Source organism: Equus asinus, chromosome 8 (genome assembly GCF_041296235.1).
Source record: "Equus asinus isolate D_3611 breed Donkey chromosome 8, EquAss-T2T_v2, whole genome shotgun sequence".
Classification (NCBI taxonomy): Eukaryota; Metazoa; Chordata; class Mammalia; order Perissodactyla; family Equidae; genus Equus; species Equus asinus.
Window position 1 is genome coordinate 96,686,486 of NC_091797.1, and position 21,202 is coordinate 96,707,687.

The 21,202-nt window shown below is 46.4% G+C and overlaps 1 protein-coding gene and 1 long non-coding RNA gene across 9 annotated transcripts in view; one reads left to right on the forward strand and one right to left on the reverse strand.

The window, feature by feature from the left end:
- Positions 1-215: 215 nt before the first annotated feature.
- LOC106848288 (uncharacterized) lies at positions 216-13,860 on the reverse strand. Of its 4 annotated transcripts, none has more exons than XR_011505478.1 (6): positions 4,855-13,860; positions 4,638-4,730; positions 4,150-4,304; positions 3,798-3,896; positions 1,976-3,605; positions 216-610 (listed from the first exon to the last, which is right to left on the reverse strand). It is a non-coding gene; the product is annotated as an uncharacterized lncRNA (long non-coding RNA). The 4 variants fall into 4 exon arrangements; XR_011505477.1 differs by having other exon boundaries at positions 216-3,605; positions 4,855-4,942; positions 5,059-13,859; XR_006531300.2 differs by having other exon boundaries at positions 216-2,137; positions 3,462-3,605; positions 4,855-13,857.
- Positions 4,182-21,202, forward strand: part of LOC106848286 (cationic amino acid transporter 4) — a 35,577-nt gene continuing 18,556 nt past the window's right edge. The window contains exons 1-2 of one of the 5 annotated variants that reach the window (XM_070516488.1): positions 14,568-14,850; positions 18,809-18,891. Coding sequence is in view for 2 of the 5 variants with exons in the window: in XM_070516486.1 (XP_070372587.1) it covers positions 19,800-19,870 (71 nt within the window). In the remaining 3 variants the exon portion in view is untranslated. Of the gene's footprint in view, positions 4,320-14,567; positions 14,851-18,808; positions 18,892-18,925; positions 19,871-21,202 lie in introns of those variants that run through there. The other 4 variants (XM_014868076.3, XM_070516487.1, XM_070516486.1 and 1 more) reach the window with 4 other exon arrangements.

Genomic DNA, 21,202 nt, shown 5'->3' on the forward strand with positions numbered 1-21,202 from the left:
AACCCTGGACTGAGCCTGCGCTTCTTGGGAAGGTGTTCTCCCACCTGGATGTGCCCGGTGACCCCTCCCCACACATGCACACAGCCCTGACGCAGTGTTCTGGAAGTGCTGTGCGAATGTTCTGGAGCAGCACTGTCCAATACAAATGTGATGTGAGCCACACATGTGATTTTAAATTTTCTATAGCCACACAAAAAGTAACAAGAAACAGGAAATTAATTTAAATATCTGTTTTAATTAACCCAAAATATCCAACATATTCTCACTTCAACATGGAATCAGTATAAGAATCACGTGTGAGGTGAGACGTTTCCTCTTTGCGCCTGTCCCTCGGCACCCGGGCACGTGGCGGGTGCCCACACGCCTAGCGCCTGTCACCGCACCAGGCTGGGGCCTGTGGCTCCCGCAAAGCACAGTAAAGCTGCATGCGAGGCCCACGGCTTCGGCGCACCACGTTCATCCCCCACGTCCTGGAGGGACATCTTTTAAAATGTAGTTTCCTGAACTTCAACAGGGAGCACTCCACTGAATTTCTTTCCTCAGTGACCCACGTGCCCCCATGACAAGCATTCCCCCTCGGTGCTTCCGGGGTCTTCTGCTTCCCCCTTTTCTGCGGGAAAATGCAGAAATGAGTGAGCTGGTCGGTGACAGTCCCCATGGGCCACCTTGATGGCCAGGGGTCAGGAACCCAGACAGAGTCAAGCCCCTCAGTGGGCTCCAGCCCACGGCCTGGATCAGCTGCACACCCCGATTCTGTGGGAAACCTAAGGCCAGTGAGTGCCCAGAGCCCCAAACCCCCTCGTCCTCCTGGGCCACCACGGTCCCCACAGTTGGAAAAACACTCTGACAACTCTTTATTTTCTCCGCCCCAGATCCTGCCATTAATGAGGTGGTAGGAAGGTCTCTGTGCACAGACACTGCGACAGGGGCCTCAGAGATATGTCTTGTCTGCTGGCCTCGGCCTCCTGGCCACAGCACATTCCTGGCATGGCCCCTCATCTGCCACTCCCCTCCTCCTCCTCCCCATCAAAGCCCTCCCCAGGCTGCCCTCTACCCCATCAGGCATCTCCCCAGGGCCCCTGTGTCCTGGTATCCTGGCCACTGGCCGCCCAGCCCAGTAGGACCCAAGGCCTGAGCACCTGAGCCGAAAATGACCCTGTGGAGCCCAGTGCTCCACTCCTGTCCCCGGGCTCAGGGCTTCCTCCCCACCTCCCTCAGAGCCCCCTCTGACCTCCCAACCCCTCTATGCCAGTGCTCCCAGCGCCACTCCCACGGCACCCCTCCTGACTCTCCGCTCTCTCCCTCTTCCTGCACCCCCAGCTCAGGCCCCGCTCCCACCAATGGCCTGGATCCACTGGATCCATGCTCTGCCCTGCCTCCCCGCCTGCCCTTCCTCTCTCAGCCCCTCCCCACCTCCCGCCTGCAGGGCTGCAGGGCAAGGACACTGCAGGTGGCTCCCAGGGCCCCTCAGCCTGCTCAACCCTTACTGCTCTAGCAAGGCCAGCTGCACTGGCCTCCTCCCGTCTGTTACTGTCGGTTTGTCTAGCCATCTCCCTCCCTGGACCAAGAGCATGTCCACCTCGCAGTCTCACTGTGCCCCCAGTGCTAGAGCCGGCCTGGCACCCAGAGTCCTCAGTGCATGAGCCCCAACACCCCTCGAGGGAGGAGGGCTCTGTTCCCGGTTTCTCCTTCCTTCTGGAAACTCACCCTTCCATTCCTCAGCTCAGCCGCTAGTCTACCCACCCCTCCCCTGACCTGCCCCTCGGCCCTGCCCCACTCCTCCCTGGCCTGAGCTCCAGGTGGCACCTGGAACTTCCAGGTGGGCGACATGGGGAGGGGCGGGAAGGAGGGTGAAGCCAGAGCACAGAAGGGATCTCAGCCCTCCCTCACACACCCCTGGAAAAGCCTGGAACGTACTTTCAGCTTAGAAACCAGGCAGAAAAGAAGAGTCACAGTTTGCCCTCAGGCTGCCCACCTGGGTGGCCGACAGCATCTCAGAGGCTGAGGCGTTTCTCAAACCCAGGGCTTTGCTCTGCACAGTGCACCACGCTGCTCCTTCCCTGCCCCTTGGTCTGCTGTCCTTCTCTGGGGTGGGGACACCTCTACAGAGCCGAGTCTCACCCAGCTGAGTTAGCCCCTGGGGGAGTGGGGGGGGTTGGTCCCATTCCAGAAGGACTGCAGGTTGTCTCTAATAAAGCGAGCCCTGAAATCCTGTCCTCGGTCTCTAAGCTGATGGCAGGGATGGCCCACAGGGTCCTGCCCTTGCCGCTCGAAGCTGCTCTGGCTTTCTGGGGACCACGGCAGTTTCCATGGAAACAAGAGAGAGCCCCAACCCCCAGAGATACACCAATAAACGCAACCTGTAAAAGGAGAGAATGGGCAGCAAGAGAACCGGAGGGACCCGGGGGGTCTGGGAGAGAGAGGCGAGTGCGGGGCAGCGGGGCCATGGACCAGAGACTGAAGAGGCCGCAGGCCCAGGAAAAGGAGGGCCTTGTGGGGGCTACAGTTCTTGGCAGAGAGAAAGAGGCCCTGGCGGTCAGAGACACAGAGAGAGCTGACAGAGCGTGGGTCAGTGAGGAGGCCAGCACTCGAGTGCCCGGGCGGCACAGGACAGGGGATCTGGGGACCCAGGACCCTGGCACTCCTGCCCACAGGGGCCCAGGCTGCTCTCCACCCAAACGTCAGCCCTTCTCCGGGTGTCTGAGAGAGCCCCATGCTTCTGGGCAAGGAGCCAGCCCAGGAGGTTCGGCTGCACGTCAGAGGGTTTCTGATAGCACCTGGGAGCAGAAGGGACACATGGGGAGGAAGCATTTGGAGCTGCACAGTGACACCTTGTCACCAGCACCTGTTCATGCCTCAGTCATGACCCTCGAGAGTGTGGAGGCCCCTCACACCTGAGCCCGGTGCTCTGCCACTCCAGCCTCTGCACCCTGAGTGTCCAGGACAGCCAGGGGCTGCCACGCTCACTCCCATCCCACAACCCGAGGAGGGAAGCTCATCTGGCCAGACTCCAGAGCAGCACTTGAGGAGAGTGGGGTACAGGCGAGGGGGTGGCAGGAAGGCCTCTGCCTGCCCAGCTCCCTGAGCGCTTCCCTGAGGCCGGACAAACCATGAGCACAGGCACCAAAGCAGTCTCGATCCCGGGTTTGTGGAACGAAGGCAGGAGCGCAGAGGGGAGGAGAGGCTGGGGTAGCAAATGTCCCAGATGAGGCCCAGCCTACTCGGCCTCCCTGGGGCACCAGCTCTGCGTCCACCCGATCCGCAGGTGCTCTCTCCAGGGAGGCAGCCAGGCCGAAGCTGGGGACTGGAGCCCCAGGGGCGAGCCCTTGGATGGCCCAGCGGGTCCTGGGACAAGACCGACGGACAGGCCTGGCCACTGAGGGCCAAGGCCGCCCCGTGCCCGGCGCTGCCCCCTCGCCGCCCGGGATACAGGGCCAGGGAGCACCAGACCGAACTCTGACCTCTCGTCTCAGTCAGGCTCAATGGGGGCAGACACGGCCGCAGGGGCCTGGGGCTCGCTCAGCAGCCTCTGCTTGGCACAAGGACGGAGCATCTGGAGGACGGCGAGGGGCGCCACGTGCAGCGTCAGCAGGGCAACCGGGCTCCTGCAGAGACAGACTCCGTGCGCAGGGAGCCCTCCTTGCCCGGGCCGGGCGGCTCGGCAACAGCGGGCGGGCGTGGCTGCCACCCTCAAACCCCGATTCTGCCCTGGGCCTCAGGGGCTCCGACAAGGGGGGGGGCGGAGAGCAGGGGTGTCGGGGGTCACCGAGCGCGCAGCCCCGCCCGCGCCCACTCACTGAACACAGCGGGGTGGATGGCGCAGTCCGCCGCCTGCACGGCTTGTCCGGGTCCATCTCCTGGGCGCTCAGCGTCGTCTTCGGCCCCAGCGCGAGTTTCTGCAAGGCCGCCTCCTGTACCTGGGGCCCCAGGCCCCTGTCCCGGACTCCGCCCACCGTGCGCTCTCACTCCCCTGTCTACCGGCGTGGGGGCCGGTCGCCTTCCCGGGAGCGCCACCGCCTGGCCTCCCAGGCAGCCCCACCCACTAGGGCCGGGACGGCTCTGCCAGCTCAAGCGTAAAGGACGCAGCTGCCCTTACCGCGCACGCGCAATTGGGGGTGGGGGGGGGGTCCACAAACGCGGCCGGCCTACCTTCCTTTTGCGCATGCGCCTTTTGTGGTGGCAGCCCGCAAAGGTTGCGACGTAGTTTCAGCCAGGCCGGGGTACGTGACGCGTCGCACGCCTTTATTGTGACATTTTTGGCGCCGGTAGCCTAATGGTGGTCTTGGTCGCAGAGCCGAGCCACACTGTGGACCCCACAGGTCAGTGGCGGGAGCCGTGCGCGGAACCGCCCCGCGTCCTAGCGGCCTCCCCAAACCTCCGCTGGAGCCGTCTCTGTTCCTCCGCGAGCCCCGGGCCGGGCCGGGCCGGCAGCGCCCTTCTGCCACCTTCCCGCCGCCTCCCGCGCCTGCCCCGGCGGTGCTCGGTCACCGCGCGGTGAACGGGCCGGAGGAAGGGAGCTCCGATTAAAGTGGAGCCTCGGGTCAGCCAGCGGTGTGGCCCCCGAGCCCTCCTCCCTGTGTGGCTTGAGTTCTCCGAGCCTCAGTTTCCCCATCTGTAGGAGGGGCCCCCATGCTCACCTCACAGGACGCCGGTGAGCCCGAGCGGGAGCAGAGCGGCCGCGGGGAGGCCTGGCGCGATCCTGGCCTGCATGTCCACGGGTTTCTCTGTGTCTGTGAATGTGATGGTTACGGTGCAGGTCAGGCCTCCGTAGGCCAGTGCTCAGAGGTGGGGATCAGTAAAACGTTTCTCAAGGAGTGCATGAGACACGCCGCAGAGACGCTAGCAGAGCAGTACCTTTGCGGGAAACTCCTCAGTGACTTTAACCAAGTCCTGGCAGCGCTGTGCAAAGGGCCCATTTACAGAGTCAGCTTTCAGGCTAAGCCTAGAAGACAGAACAAATCGAAAAGATCAGGAGCATATTCGCTTTGCAGCTTTTGCTGATATTGTGGCTCGAGTCAAAACAGAAACCCAAGTGCTGGGCAGGAGTCAGACACGCACCACTGGCCTGATTAACCTACAAGTGAAGAACGAAAATGAGAGGCAGAGAGGCGTTTATTGCGGGATCAGAGAGTTGCAATTCAGGGAGCACAGATTCGGATAGAAACCCCAATAGTGTCCCCCTAGGGAGTAAAAGTCAGAGGCTTTTAAAGACACCGAAAGGGAAGTTTGCATACTAAGAATGTTAATTGGGTTTGGGAGCAGAAAGCTAATCTTGGCTAAAAATAATTGAGTGCTAAGTCCAGCTAGAGGGGGGCAAAAGCCCATCACTGTGAGGGGCTGCAGGTTCTTGCCGGTTACTCATTTCAGAAGGTCATGTGCTGCTCCCTAAGGATGTGTATAGGAGCCATTTCCTTCATGGCTTCCCAGCTCCGTTTTAAAGCCCTTAGACATGAGTGACTGTTTGACGTTCCACTACCTCAATCAGGTAACACACAAGGGGCCAACTTGGGGAAGGCACTGGTCTCCCCACTTCTTACTCTGCTCCTCTGTTTACCAGGCTCCATCGCTCTCTGGCACCCAGCCCTTCCTGCCCCTGGAGTTCTTTCTTGGGAACAGCTTGGTGCTTTATCTTTTACTTTGATAGCACCTTTATTCACATACATAATGCTCACCAACTGAAAATATACACTTCAGTGGGTTGTAGTATAGCCACAGAATTGTGCAGCCATCGCCTCTATCTAATTTCAGAGCGTTTTCATTGCCCCCAAAAGAAACTCTGTCCCCAATAGCAGTCACTTCACGTTCCCCTCTCCCCCATACCCTGGCCACCACTAGTCTACTCTCTGTTTCTATGGATTTGCCTGTTCTGGACATTGCATATCCATGAAATCAGACAATATGCGGTCTTTGTAACTGGCTTCCTTCACTTAGCATAGTGAAAGATTTGTTGATGTTGTATCACCACTTCATTCGTTCTTATGGATAAATAATATTCCTTGTCTGGATATTTCACATTTTATTTCTCCATCAGGAGTAGATGGACATTTGGATTCCTCCTACTTTGGGGCTATTGAGAGTAATGCTGCTATGAAAATCCACATACAAGTTTTTGTATGGACACCTGTTTTCATGTCTGGGGTATATACCTGGGGGCAGAATGGCTGGGTCATACAGTAACTTCATATTTAGCATTTAGGAACTGTCCCATAGTTTTCCAGATCAGCTGCTCCATCTTGCATTCCCACCCACAGTGTGTGAGGGTTCCAGTCGCTCCCTATCATCTTCAACACTTGCTCTTCTCTGACTTTTGACTGTAGGCATCCTGGGGGTGCATCGCACTGTGGTTTTGATTTGCATTTCCCTAATGACTAAGGATGTCAAGAGTCTTTCCATGTGCTCCCTGGACATTTGTCTACCTTTGGAGAAATGTCTGTTCAGATCCTTTGTCCATTTTAAAATTGGGCTATTTATCTTTTTATTGTTGAATTGTAAGTGTTCTTTATAGTCTGTATACAATATCAGATATATGATTTATAAATGTTTTCTGTCATTCTGTGGGTTATTCTCATTTTACTTTCTTGATGGTTTTCTTGATCCTTTGAAGCATACAAGTTTTTAATTTTGATGAAGTCCAGTTTATCTATATTTTTCTTACGTTGCTTGAGCTTTTGTTGTCATGTTTAAAGAAACCATTGGGGAGAATACAAAATGGGTAAAGGGAATCAATTATACAGTGATGGATGAAAAATGCACTTTTGGTGGTGAGCATGCTGTAGTGTATATAGATGTCGAATTATAGTATTGTACACCTGAAACCTATACAATGTTATAAACTTGGTGTTGAATGTCCTTGTTTCCTTCTCCCTGCCTCATCTCTATAGCTCTACAGCCAGAGAGGAGCTTGCCTTGACCATGTTCCCTGTGCTCTGAGAAGGCCGGTCAGCACTGGGCTCCATCATTCTAAAACAAATGGAATGATACATGAAATTGCCCTGCACCATACATGCTTATTCAATATGATGTGTGGTTGTTATCAGAAGGATTAATATAAGGAAATCCCATAGGGCTTGGAATCAGAGAGGCCTGGGACCAAAATCTGATCCATCAACATTGGATCTTGGATTCTGAATCAAAGATCAGCACTCATCTAGAAACAATGTTTTATTTCCTGTTCCTTCACTGTTATCATTAGTCTAATCTGCCTAGCCCAGATTGTATCCTCAGCTTTAAGGGAAATCCTTCTGAATTCCTACAGTTCATATAAAACCCGTCCCTGGACTCAGCCTTGTGTCCATGTGAAATGGGGCTAATACCTTCCAGCCAGGGTCACTGTGAGACCGGATGAGATGACAGACCCTACGGAAAGGGCGTGTGCAGAGACAGACTCAGTGCTAGTTCTCTTTCCCCAGCCTCTCTGGTTTTCATTTTTTATTGAGGAACAACATTTATGCTGCAAAGTGCACGTGGATTAAGGGCAGAGTCTGGTGAATTTTCACAAACAGCATGGACCTATGTAACCAGCCCCCAGAAGCCCCCTGGAGCCCCTGCCCTTCTCTCTTTTAATAGTTTGGGGAGTAATGACGTTGTCATCCATAGGAGAGAAGCTGTTCTAAGGAGCTTTTTCAACACCCTGTGTGTGTGAGTAAAAGAAGTCAAGTTCTCAGAAAGTGACAATGTGCTGCCTGGTCCTGGGTCTCTCCTCAGGATGTCCAGGTGAGCAGAGAGTTTGATGACCTCACCAGGTCAGTGAAGGTCACTCTTCCAGGGCTTTGCAGAAAGACTGCTGCCTGCAGAGCAGAGCACAGAACAGAGTTGCTGCCAGCTGTCAGCCTGTCCTCCCCAATGTCTGCCCCTAAATGACTGTGGAGTGTGGCTTCCTCATCTTCCATCGGCCACTTCATCTTCCACATGGAAGGTTCTGGACCTCACTGTGCCTTGTTACCACCTGAGTGTGCACTGAGTCCCCATGTCAACTGGGGTGTAGTCCTAGGGAGCTGGCCTTCATGATGACACAGACACCTGTACCCTCCTCAGCCCCCACGGTCCCTGCACTAACCTGGGCCATCCTCTGCTCGCTCTCGTTTGGTGAATCCACTCATGGGTGAATTGTATGCTATGTGAATTATATCTAAAGCTGTTACCAAAAACCCCCATATTTTTTGATCCAAATTGAGTCAAAAAAGTATATGTATGTATATACACAGAGAAAAGACCAAAAATCCCCTGGCACATTAACAATATTTATCTCTATGTTGTGTGTTTACATATTTTATTTTCTTCATATTTTTCTGCATTTTCCACACTTTCTACTCTAAGTATGTGTTATTTTAGAATCAGAAAAATAAATAGTGCTTAACAACACAACATGACACAGGCTACAGTTCAGTCATGTACATGGTGTGGTGGGAGCCCTGAAGAAGGAGGGTGCTGTAGACTGTGTAGGGGAGGAAGACATTTCCTCTACCCACTCTGGGTCCTTCTGGCCAGAAAATGAATTAAATTTACTCGAGACAGAATAACAGGAGAAAAGTAAACAAAGCTTTATAACATGTATACATGGGAGAAACTCAGGCAGACTGAGCAACTCGCCAAAAGTGTAGAAGCTCTCACCTTAAATACCATCCTTAGCTAAAGACAAAGGAGGATGTTGGGGGTGGGGGGTGTCAGTTATGGGAGATTACCAGAAAAGCACAGTAAACAAGGGTAAGGTTATCATGCAGATTTAAGTCCTTGCCTTCTAAATTGATAAGAGTTTCTAGAGATAAGGTCATCCCCCCTTCTTCCTGGTACAGAGAGGGAGACACCTTTACAGATGGAGATGTCCTTTACAAATATAACTATCCCTTAACAAAGGGTAAGTAAATTCTGCTTTTCAGAGTTTCTCTCATGTCTGCAGTTTTTAAAAGTAACCAGCCCAAAGTAATCCTCATGCCAAAGAGACACATCTTCGAGTGGTAATTACAGTCTCCCACAACTGAATTTTGTCCTCCGAAAATTCAAGTGTTGAAGCTTTAATCCCCAGTGTGACTCTATTTGGAGACAGGAAGTAATTAAGGTTAAATGAGGTCATGAGGGTGGGTCCTGACCCAAGAGGATTAATATCCTTATCAGAAGATGCACCAGAAAGCTTGCTCTCTCCCCATCCCCCATGTGAACACAGCAAGAAGGCAGCCCTCTCTGGGCCAGGAGGAGAGGCCTCACCAGAAATCAACCCTCCCAGACCTGGATCTGGGACTCCTGGCCTCCAGAAGTATGAGATGTCGACTCAGGAAAAATTCACTACACTTCAAATAGCAGATATTTATTTGGGCAATTAGAATTGCAACTCAGGAGACCCAGATTCAGGCAGAAACCCAAAATGTGTTCCGAGGAAAACGAGGAGGTAAGGGTTTATAAAGGCAAAATGAGAAAAATCACACAGGTCGTTTTGCAAAATTTGTGATTGGCACTGGCAACAACTGTTACTTCTTGGCTGTATGTGATCAGTTGCTAAGACCATCTCTAAGGCAGGAAGTTCTTATCTTTGAGAGTAAGCGTATTTCTTGAAAGAAGGTCAAGATGACAACAGAGAAGCACAGCTCAAAAGTTAACATTCCCTCTGGTAGAGATGTGGTGTGCCTGTATGAGCCCCATTTCCTTAATGGTTTCCCAGCTCCATTTCAGAATCCTTGGCGTATGTTGCTCTATTTTGTTCTCACTGTCCACATTTCCCCTTCTGATCAAGATCCTTCAGCAGAAAGCATCTAGGATCAACTGTTTGATATAATGATGTTTCTCTCATTGCTAGAAATGGTCTTTCCTGGGAAGTCATGTGGCTTGTCGGGGGGAGGCCACGTGCTCGATCTTCCGTAGGATAAATGTAGTCAGAGGCTCTGGCAGCATCTGAACAATAAGGAGGTGATCAAGAAATGAGTCTTAGGCACGGTCTCTATCTGGAAAACTATCAAGTCCTTTGGAGTTTGAAGACTGGTTGATCATCTCAAGTCGCTGAGCAATCATTATTCTGGAGGTAGAGACAGACACAGCATCAAGAAATGCAAGTCATTCGTAGCTTGAAGGTGACAAAGATCATGCAAATCAGGACAATAATCATTAGTATAACGTGGAGCAGATCTGAGTGAATATTAGCATAAGAAGCTTAAATACAAGTACACGTAGCACATTTCTAATAATCATCGTAAGCAATATCTGACTTCCTAGTCTCATCCAAGCACCTGTACCAGGAAGCCAGATGAAAACATCAATAGAGAATCACAGGGTGTCATTAAAAGACATTGGACTGGAGACATCCTGTGATATTATTATGATTTTTCAAATTCTAACTGAACTTCACCAGAAGAGTTTATGCACGTTCGGCAGGAGCTGTTGGCTATGACACAGATGCCACCCTGTCCTGCAAGGAGATATTCAGTGTCATTCAGTTGTCTAACACAACCCTCACTAAAGAATCAGACTGTTGTTGAGAGAAGGCTCGAATGGTAGAATTTGTCAGTTTAAGGTTAGGGATAAGTTTTTTCTCAACAGGTCATTATGGATGACGTCAATCCAAAGGACAAAGCCTTTCACAGTGGTAATCGATGACAGTAGCTGGGTTGTAAAATAGGGTCGGGTAGTCTCTCCTTGACCTATGAGATTGCAGTTGGGTTTCTTCTTTAACAAGAACTTGAAATGGAATATTACGATATCCTAAAAGGCATTGTCCTGCCATATGCCAGCTGGCTAGACATTCGTAAGCCCATGGTTCCCTATAGTAATTACAAAGGTCTACTCCAAAGGGGGCACATAGAATGCAATGACTTGTAGTTCTGCAGCGGTGTCACTGGTCAAGAGCACTTTCCAACAGGGCTTGAGGGCTGTTTTCCTCTGATGATGCTTCCAGAATACCTAGTACCAGGCTCTAGATTATGACCAACAGGATCTTTTAAATTGGAATCCAGGAAAGCATCTTTAACTTGTTGATAATGTTCTGGGGATAAGACAGTAGAGACTCACAGGAGCTGGTCACACTCACATGAGACGACAGGGGAGCAGCAGAAGGTGTGGACCAACAGACACTGATCTGCTGGCGACTGTCTCATACCTAATACCTTAGGCCAGGGGAGTGTAGTCCACAGCCATGGAACAAACCTCAAAGACGGTCAACAGGACTAGAATCTATTGTCTACAAAGGTGCAAATGTAATTTTTCTCTCCATAATTACTCTCAAATTTTTTTTGTCAAAGATAATCACGGTAAAACTAATTTGTTTATATTAAAAACTTGTCCTGATTATTCATACAAGTGAAAATAAGAATACTGAGAGTTTCTCAATTCTGGAGGGATCAGATAGGGAGAAAAGGTGAATGTTTCGCCTTTGTTTACATAGGTATGTGTTACCAAATAATTGATAGGTTAAGAGAAAAGATTTCTTTTAATCTGGAAAAACAAAACATTAGATCATCTTTCTCAGCTCATGTAGTCTGATGTAATTTACTATTTCTTCTGCTTGAATCCGGTTCTTCCAGTATTTTTCTTGACTTTGCCTGATGATTGAGGATGATCAGAACAGTGATAATTCTAAGAAGTTTGAAAGGTTTTCATCAAGGTTGTGTGATTTGCCCAGTGAAGTGGGTGCCTCGATCACTGGGGATTGTGGAAGGTACATCCCAAGTGGGAAGCTTGTGTTCTAGCAGTTTCTCTGCCATTGTGAGGGCATCAGCTTTGTGGCAAGGGAAAGGCTTTAACCCATCCAGGAAACACAGACAATAACTAAAGAACATATTGATGAGCCATAGGAAGTGGCAGCTGACTGAAGTCCAGCTGCAGGTGCTCAAAGGACCCCGAAGGAAGAGTTCTGAGGCCTCTGGGGACAGAAACAGTTTTTCCTAATGTGGGTGAAGAAATGTAAAAACTGAAAAATGAGATTTGCCAGGGAGCTGGGAAGAGCCCAGCGGCCGTCGTGGATTTTCCATAGTCCTGACTGTTTGTTGAATTTACAGCCATTGTTCACCCACCTTAATTTCTCTGCTTCAGGAGCAGACTGTTGCCCTGTTATAAAGACCTCAGGATGGCAAAAGTCTGGCAATGAGGGACTGTTCTTTGCAGAGTCTGAATGGACTTCATCCACACATGCCACCTTTACAAATTCTGTGGTTGCTGGCTTTGTGTGAAAATCAGCTAAAGAGCTTTCCTGATATTTAATGCAAGCCTCAACTTTGAAGACAGCAACATTTTATTGCAGGACATATTAGACTCCCAGGAATTTCACGTAATTTCTGGACCTCTTATAACCTGTACTTGAAAGATATAACATAAAGATGGCTTAATATTATTTCTTATTTGACAATGCTTCCTGTGTAATTTAACATTTCAAATGAGCCTAATTAGTTTAATGTCTCTCTTTTTATAAGGAGAGAAAATGAATCTTTTGAGATTTTTCAGGGATCCTCTGAAAACTCCCAATGTTACCTAAAAGTCCAAAGAAGACTTGATTTAGAATCTGATTTTGCTCAGTTTGTCAAAAATATCAAAGGTCTTAAAATACTTGCCTAAATAGGATCATAGAGCATTAGGAAACCTCATGTTTAATTATTATTTAACCAAGGTGACAAAAAGATTTCAAAGACAAATACAGAATGTTACATAGCTGCAAAAACTTAGGTCTCTATAATAGAAAAGACTCAGCTTTTAACATAAAGCACAGGAAATAATTTTGATAAAACATACATCCCTGTCTTTTCCCAGATTAATCAAATGTAAAGAAAAACTTTTCATAATTGTTTTATCAGGAGATTAAAAGCCCAAGAAACTTTGTCCTTATAGCAAACACAGAAAGAGAACCAAATTCTAATTTTGCATCAGCTTATTTTTGATACTAAACTCATTTACTTAATTAAATTCATTCCAATCTTAGCCAGCTCGACCACGCATGAGACTTTTTTCTCAGGGTTGCTCTCCCACAAACTTTCTTTTTTACATTCACAATTTGTTCTTTGCTCTTTCATGAGCTTATCACATGCTTGTCGTAAACATGAGCTGATTTGATTAATACCCCATGTAGAATAAAAGTTCTCTGTTTCCATTGTATCCAGTGCTGATAACTCTGAAGACGTGCCTATTTTAATTAGACCAACAAAATTAAGCAAACTTTTATTGACCAAAGATTATTTTACAGCATGTTAACTTGAAAAACATTTGGGTTAGTTTCTATTTATATTTAGAAATAATTTATGTAAGCTCCTGGTTTAAGTTTATTAAGTAGAACTCTGTTTAGAAATCAATTTTGTTAATACCATTTAGAGGTAGAAAAACATCGCTTATATATAATGTACATACATATATGTAGACCGACAGACAGAGATCTTCTAGCTTTTATTTAAAAAGTTTTAGCTATGAAACAGGTAGAATACAAAACTCAGTAGTTTACCAATAATTGTATATCAAGCAGCTGTAACAGGCTAAGGTCACTGCTTAAAAGTTTGTTATTGTTAATATTTGTGGAGGATCCTTTTAAGATTTATCTTTGCTCTAGATGAGGAGGGGATGAATTAGCTTTGGCGAGAGATCCTCTCTAGCAGCCTGCATTTAAAAGGAAACTTTTTCCCTTTTTTTCTCTAACCTCAGGCTTTATTGATTGAGGAGCCAGGTTGAGTCTCAGGTGACTGTGGGCTGTTCTCTCCTGGGCTGTTTATATGCTAAAGACAGGGAAACATTTACAACTTCAAAGGACAGAGAGGAAAAATGCAAGTTTGTCCCTAGGGCTTTCAGGGTAATTGGGGTTTAAACTTTTCCCTCAGTCTCAGGAATTGGGGACGGTCTAATAAGGATGCTCCTGGCGAGGGTCCAGGCTTTGAGTCAGATGGGGAGGTGTCAGGATCGGTGATGGGGATGGGTGGAATCTGAGCTGCCTGTGGAGCTGCATTTTCAGTTTTGCAAAGATTTGTGAGATGAGGACAGTTGCTCTCAGTGCCTCAGAAATTGGGTTGTAACTTTGTGCATTATCTGTAATTGCTTCTTTCTCTCTGAATACATAGATTTATTGTAACTTATGTAACAATGGGCCCTCCAGGACCAGTTCACCTGACCCCATCTCTTATCAACTGAGTGACTAATGATTGCCTTTCAGAAAGTGTGCAAAGTCACATCACCAGAGCATGTGCAGAAGATGAAATCTTGACCTGAAATGACCTCAGAACCAAAGATTCTCCTTCCAGTGGAATCCAAAGGACTAGGACACAACTGGACCTTGAAAGTTGGACTCTTCTCAGAAGTGAGGGGTCCCTCATTCAGGAAGATCCAGTGTTAGAATTCCTTCGCCACCTTATCATAAATGTTTAGAGCCCTATCATAAAAGTACAGAAACTTGTCATAAATGTTTAAAGCCGTACCATAAATGCTTGAAGCCTACCAATCAAAACCTGTGCCATCAGTGTTTCCGGGTGCCCCCCTGTCCTCCCTAACCTCTTAAATTTCACCCCAAGTCCTGAATCAGGGAGACAAGTATGAGGGCACACGCCCCCTGCCTCCCTACAGATCCATCTCTCAGAATAAAGCTGATTTCTCCTCTGACGTCTGATGCCATAATTATATGGCTCATTAAGCTCATCAGGCAAGAGAACCCCAATTTTCTGCAGTAGCAGTTGGTGACGATGAAGGGACAAGGTCCTGTTACCACCCGCCTGAGACTTTGGAACCCCCAGCAGGATGTGTGTTCTTTTCATCGACCCTAAGCAGCCACCTAGACAATTTTGTCTAGAGGCTCAACTGATTGGATTCCTGTTTCCCGCTTTGGTGCACCCAGTACCAAGGTGGTTTTTTCCCCCCCTTTGAGAGAAAAAACAGCTTCTGGATCAAGACGTCTCTTGGCTCCTGGTGAGTAACTTTAAGAAAGCAACTGTCCCTTACCTTATCTCTGGTTTGATTTCCTGGAAATAAAAGTTTGGCTTTCATTCTGGAGAATCCTAGTGGGCTGAGACCTGAACCTTAAGCCTGAACCCCTTAAGGTAAGTAGAGGCAGGATAAGAGGTTCACTCTTAAAGTTGCTGCTGGATCTGGGCGACACCTGGCACTGCCTGTGAGCTGCCCCTGGCAATCTGATTTTGAGTAGCTCCTGGCGCTGGTTCTGAGATATTCCTGGCAACTAGCTAGTGTTCTGGTCTGTGTTATATGTAGAATTGTATTGTGTGCTACTGTTTGTCTGAACTACTATCCAGATAACCAGGATGATTTAAAATTGCAGTGGCCACTTTGGGGATCCTTTTTAAGAGCCAGGTAATAGAGAAATTTCTTTAAAGAGTCAAACTCACCACCTTCTGGCACCTAAAGTTTCTAGAAGCCATAAATGTTGACAAAGAACTGTAGAATCTGACCCAGCTTGTTCAGTGTACTGAGGGTTTGGCTTAATCATCATCAGGGTGGAGGTCCCAAAATCCAGTTGAGCAAAATCCCCTTGCACTCTCATTTGTGGCTGGGGTGCTACCAAACTGCCATCATCATCAGGAAATTACATTGGCCATTGGGAGGAAGCCTGAGTTTGACATCATTGTGAGGGCCTTGGTTTCAGGGATACCCAACATTTTTATGATCTCGTTCTCGCTGTAGCTTAAATATGCTTTTGACCAGCTGTGTCTAAATTCTGAAAAAATGGGAAATGCTGATTTGATCCCCACCTCTAGCCCTTTAGGCTGTATTCTCCCAAAATGGGCAACTTTTAGCTGTGAGCCCATGAAACAGGAAAAATGATATTCCTTTATAACACAGCCTGGTTCTTTAAAATCTGGAGAAAATGGTCAGATGATGGCTCATTCAGCAACTCTGAGAAATTTGGTTTGAGTACTCATTGATTTATTCATCCTTCTCCTCCCAGAGATGGTCACTATTTTTCCCTGTCTCTGTCTTTGGTGTCATTTGTCATAAAAAGGAAAAAACTGTAGGGCCTGCTATAGGCATCTGCACAAGCCTGGTGTCTGGGCAGGCCGTCAGTAAACTTTGCTGTAGGTTAAGTATGCACAGAAGGTGAAAGCTATTGCTAAGGGGCTTCTTGGAAGCCAAAAAAGGCCACAAAATTGGTAGGCATGAGTCAAGCAATTAGGGCCATAGGGTGCTTGCCACCTCAAGAAGACTCCCATGATAGGATAAATTGGTCACAGAACAGGGTAGATGATGCCAGGGCCCCTGCCAACCTCAACACAATTTCTGTGCAATGAGGTACTCTGTAAAACAGCACACAGTCCCCCACCCCAAGGCATTCGTTTGTCTCCAAGAGACCTAAGGCTGAGCTAACGCTGTTAATGTGCATATGAGAGGAAGGTTTTGTTGTTTGTCTTGTTCTAGGTCTTGAGAGCTTGGCTTTGTGACTTCTTTTGTCTCTGCTATCTGGAGGATGCAGGTTTTGGTGTGCATCTTGGGGGCCAGTCGAATACACTGGGATTCCAATATGCACTCTCTTTGTTCTGCTGTATCAACCCTCAGGGGGGTTTTTCCTGAGGGTTTCCAGTCCCTCAGGGGCCTTTGTCATCTCAAACTTCATTACTTGTTGGTGCACTACCACCTATACAGTGGAAGCCTTTGCTTTCTTGGACCTTTTGGGAAGTGAACTTTCTGGATCTTGTGAGGGCTGCTTCTTTTGCACTCACTTTTGAGGACACTTCTTGTGTCCATAGTTAAGACATAAATGCTTATTGGTTTGAGTCGCTATTAAGATCCTACTTGTCAATGGTCACAGGATGGACCTTTAAATTGGAAAAACTTCTGAATTGGAAACATTCTTTAGAGAGCTCTCATAATGACTAATTTTGTGAGCTTAATCAAATTTGGTGACCCTCCTTCCTCTCCTGCTCTTCTAGATGCTAATGAAAACTCCATTCCCCCCACCCAAGGGTGAATTGGTCTAGAATTAAATTGTGCACTTGGAAAAATGCCCTTTATTAAACACTTTGTGCAGCCTTTTTAAAGGTGTGATACATTGTCCTGAAATTTTAGAACATAATCTTTTTTTTTTGTTTTTTGAGGAAGATTAGCCCTGAGCTAACTGCTGCCAATCCTCCTCTTTTTGCTGAGGAAGGCTGGCCCTGAGCTAACATCCGTGCCCATCATCCTCTGTTTTATATGTGGGACGCCCACCACAGCATGGTTTGCCAAGCGGTGCCATGTCAGAACATAACAATCTTGACTCACCTCTTAGGGTAAAGATCTCCCCGATATAAAGAAGCATTGGAAAAACTTAGCTGAATGGGTGGGCCAACCTCTGTTATCATTCAGACTATAATCCAATTCTTTGGGGAACTGGAAACAACCATCTTTGTCTTGCAAATCCCTGCAGGGCCAGAGGTGTGGCTCTAGAAGGTGCTTCAAAGTTCACTTGTCCTTCGCCAATCCCAAAGCCTCCCCTCTTCCTCTCAAGATGCTCATAGATACTGGGACACTGAAGACACAGAAGGCAAATACGCCCCAGAAACTCCATCTTAGAGAAAACGTGAATGGTTTCTCTGTGCCTTTGTGATGTAACTTAATTTCATTTAAGTTACAATCCAATTTCTGGGAATTAAGAGCAATTGTCCTTAAAAAAATTCTTACAAGACTGGAAATGGAGCTCTAGAGGCAGTTAAGAGTCCACCCATTTCCCTTATCTCAGAGAGCTTGCAAACTTTCCCAGAAATATCTAGCCCATCACCAGTTCCTAAGGCTGAAGAAAACGGGGATGAAAAATTGCCTTAAGAGCACCCTTGCAAAAATCTAGCATCTTGAGTGTCTTTACAAATATTAGTAAAAAGCTTAAAACAAAATGTGGATTCTTAACCAGGGAGTCTTGTATTCCTGTACCTGATTCATGGCAGTAATTTTAAAACAATAGCTGCGGAGTCTCTGTGTGTGTCTATATGTGTACGTGTGACATCTTACCCCCCCAGGTGCTATAGTTTCTAAAGAGCTCTATTCAATTGGCTTAAAGTAAGTGGCTTATATAAATTATTTCCCATTGTAATAGCAACAAATCCAAATGACTTTCAAGTTGACATGATAAAAATTAATCTTTGGTAACGGCAAGCTTATTTAAGATTGTTGGTTTGATTAAAATGGACATGTCCACAGGTTTATCAGCATGGGATGATATGGAGAGACACAGTCTTTATTTTATGTTTATTAGTCAAAGAAGCTGATGTTATCACTATTACAAAACTGATTAGCAAAAATAATAACTTAAAATGATGGTTAATTTTGCCTGATGTCTCATGAAGTTTTGTAAGCATTCAAAATAATTATTGGGAATGTGTAAACTAAATAAATGTGAAAAAGATAAATGTGTTATGTGAACTTTTTAGCAATAGTTATCTGTTATGGCATGTGTATTTAAGAGAACTTCCAAAATTTCTTTGATAACTTGAAACTTTGAAGTTTTGATAGGTGAAATTAAATGACAAACTCATTGACTATCTGGGTAATTTTCAAATAAGGTAAAATATTGAAACATTATTGTTGAACATGTGTAAGTTTACCTAATTTTGGCTTCTTATTATGGAGAAACTAAAAGATATTTGGGCCTATTATTTAACATGTCTTATATTTTATTAAAAATTGTATTATTAAGTAACATACATCTAGAAATTATGAAAAATGTTTATAAACATGCCAAGCCACAGAATCCTGTAAAAGACAGCTCATAATTGTTTACTTTTTAATTTTCATGAAAAGGGTAAAGGTAAAAATGTCAATATATGTAATTAAAGCTACTGAAAATTATAAGGAAAACATCTTTGTATTCAAGGAAAGTAAGATGTATCTTTTCAGTAAAGAAGTTACAAAAAATGGAAATATTTCTGTTTATTTTGTTAAGGAAGAAAATTTGTCCTGAAGTACTAGAAGGGAAGAAAGAAGGCATGGGACAAATTCTGAATGTGAAAAAGGAGGTTATAGAAGGTTTGTAGAAGAGAAACCCTGCAGAAAGAACTTTGTGCGCTAACACTCAGGGAAGAAGCCTGTTACAAAAATTCCCATCAGGCTCTTAATATCAACTTTTAATTTGGCCAATTTTTGACCATGGAGCTACTAAGAAAAATCCTTCTAAATATCTGCGTAGTTTTCAGCCAGGACAAACAGTAAATATTTCTGGCAGTATTAAACAACCCCGTTAATTCTAATTTTAGTTTCCCTGGGCTGTTTAAGGGAATGACACAGCAGTTTACCAGGAAAACCCTCAGAGTCTCATCAACTCTGGAGGAACCCGTCAGGACCCTCCTACGAGAGTGGATATAAGTGTGTCAGTAAGGCCACTAACCTGGTGGACTTCTGTTTATGGTTGTGTGGTCTTTCCTTTTTGGTCCCTCTTATGGCTTTAATTTTTCATTAGCTTTTTGCAACAAAACTTTCAATGAAGCCTTTTAAAATTTTGAAGCCTTTGTATTTCAGTGCAGCTGTTAAATGATCTTATCTCATTATATTGTTCCCTCTATTGGCCAAAGTGATTTTAAATCATTCTTAGCAATTTTGGTCCATTGAGAGAGAAATTTACAAGAGAAGGGACCTTAGTTATTAAACAGAGAACCAGCTAGAGCTCCTGAGGGAGAAACTTCTTGGTAAACTTTAGAAAATGAAAGTCCCATGTGAAAGAAAAGCTCACAGACAGGAATGAAAATAGAGAAATTCCACAGTTCAGTGAGAGTGCTCATAGACCAAAGAAAAACTCACCTTGGCAATGGCCCCCATGCTGGACTGAGACAGTCATCTCCTGGGTGGAAACCACCATCCCCCAAAAAAGGCACTGACCTCGACCAAATGGAGGGAGGTCAGAACCTGAGAGGACCCACAATCAGAAGAGTCAGTGATCCATGGAAATGGCAAGCCTCAGGTGGCTCCTGCAGGTTCCAGATCCAGTTCCAGGGGAGGGCAGGCCACAAAGGTGAGACCACTTCTGGTTCTGTTTTCTGACACCATGTATGTTAACCTAAAAATAAAGAGCCAAAAGCAGAGGCAAAGAGGCATTTATTTGGAGATTACAGATTTGCAATTCAGGGAGCACAGAGTCAAATAGAAACACAAATAGTGTCCACCAAGGGAGTAAAAGTTGGGCTTTTAAAGGCACAAAAGGGAGGTTTGCATTACAAAGAATGTTAATTGGGATTGGCAGCAGAAAACTAATCTTGGCTAAAAATAATTGATTGCTAAGGCTCGCCAGAGGGGGCTAAAGTTCATCACTGTGGTGAGCTGCAGGTTTCTTGCAGTGTTTCTCAGCTCAAAGTTCATGTGCTGCTGGATGAGCACGTGCATGACTCGTTTCTCAATAGCTTACCAGATCTGTTTTAAAGCCCTTAGACATAAGTGACTCTGTTTTGGTTTCACATTCCACAACTTCAATCAGGTAACACACAAGGGGCCAGCTTGGGGGAAGCACTGGTCTCCCCACTTCTTACTCTGCTCCTCTGTTGACCAGGCTCCATCTCTCTCTGGCACCAGCCCTTCCTGCCCCTGGAGCTCTTTCTTTGAAACCGTTTGGTGCTTTATCTTTTGTTTTGATAACAACTTTATTCACATACCATAATACTCACCAACTGAAAATGTACATTTCAGTGGGTTCTAGTATGTCCACAGAATTGTGCAGCCATCACCACTATCTAATTTCAGAACGTTTTCATCACCCCAAAAGGAAACTCTTTATCCATTAGCAGTCACTTCCCATTCCCCTCTCCCCCGTCCCCTGGCAACCAACTAGTCTACTCTCTGTCTCTATGGATTTGCCTATTCTGGACATTTCATACTAATGAAATCAAACACTATGTGGTCTTTTTTAACTGGCTTCTTTTACTTAGCATAATGATCTCAAGATTCATCAATGTTGTATCACCACTTTATTCCTTCTTATGGAGAAATAAAATTCCATTTTATGGATATTTTGAATTTTTTTCTCCATCATGAGTTGGTGGCTATTTGGATTGTTTCTACTTTGGGGCTATTATGAGTAACGCTGCTATGAATATTCTTGTACAGTTTTTTTGTGTGGACACATGTTTTCATGGCATGCTTATATGCCTAGGGGGAGAATGGCTGGATCGTATAGTAACTTCATGTTTGGCATTTTAAGGAAGTGTCCAGTGGTTTTCCATATCAGCTGCACCATCTTACATTTCCACCAGCAGTGTATGATGGTTTCAGTCACTCCACATCATCTTCAACACTTGCTCTTAAGTGACTTTTTGACTGTAGCCATCCTAGGGGGATGATTTGGATTTCCTGG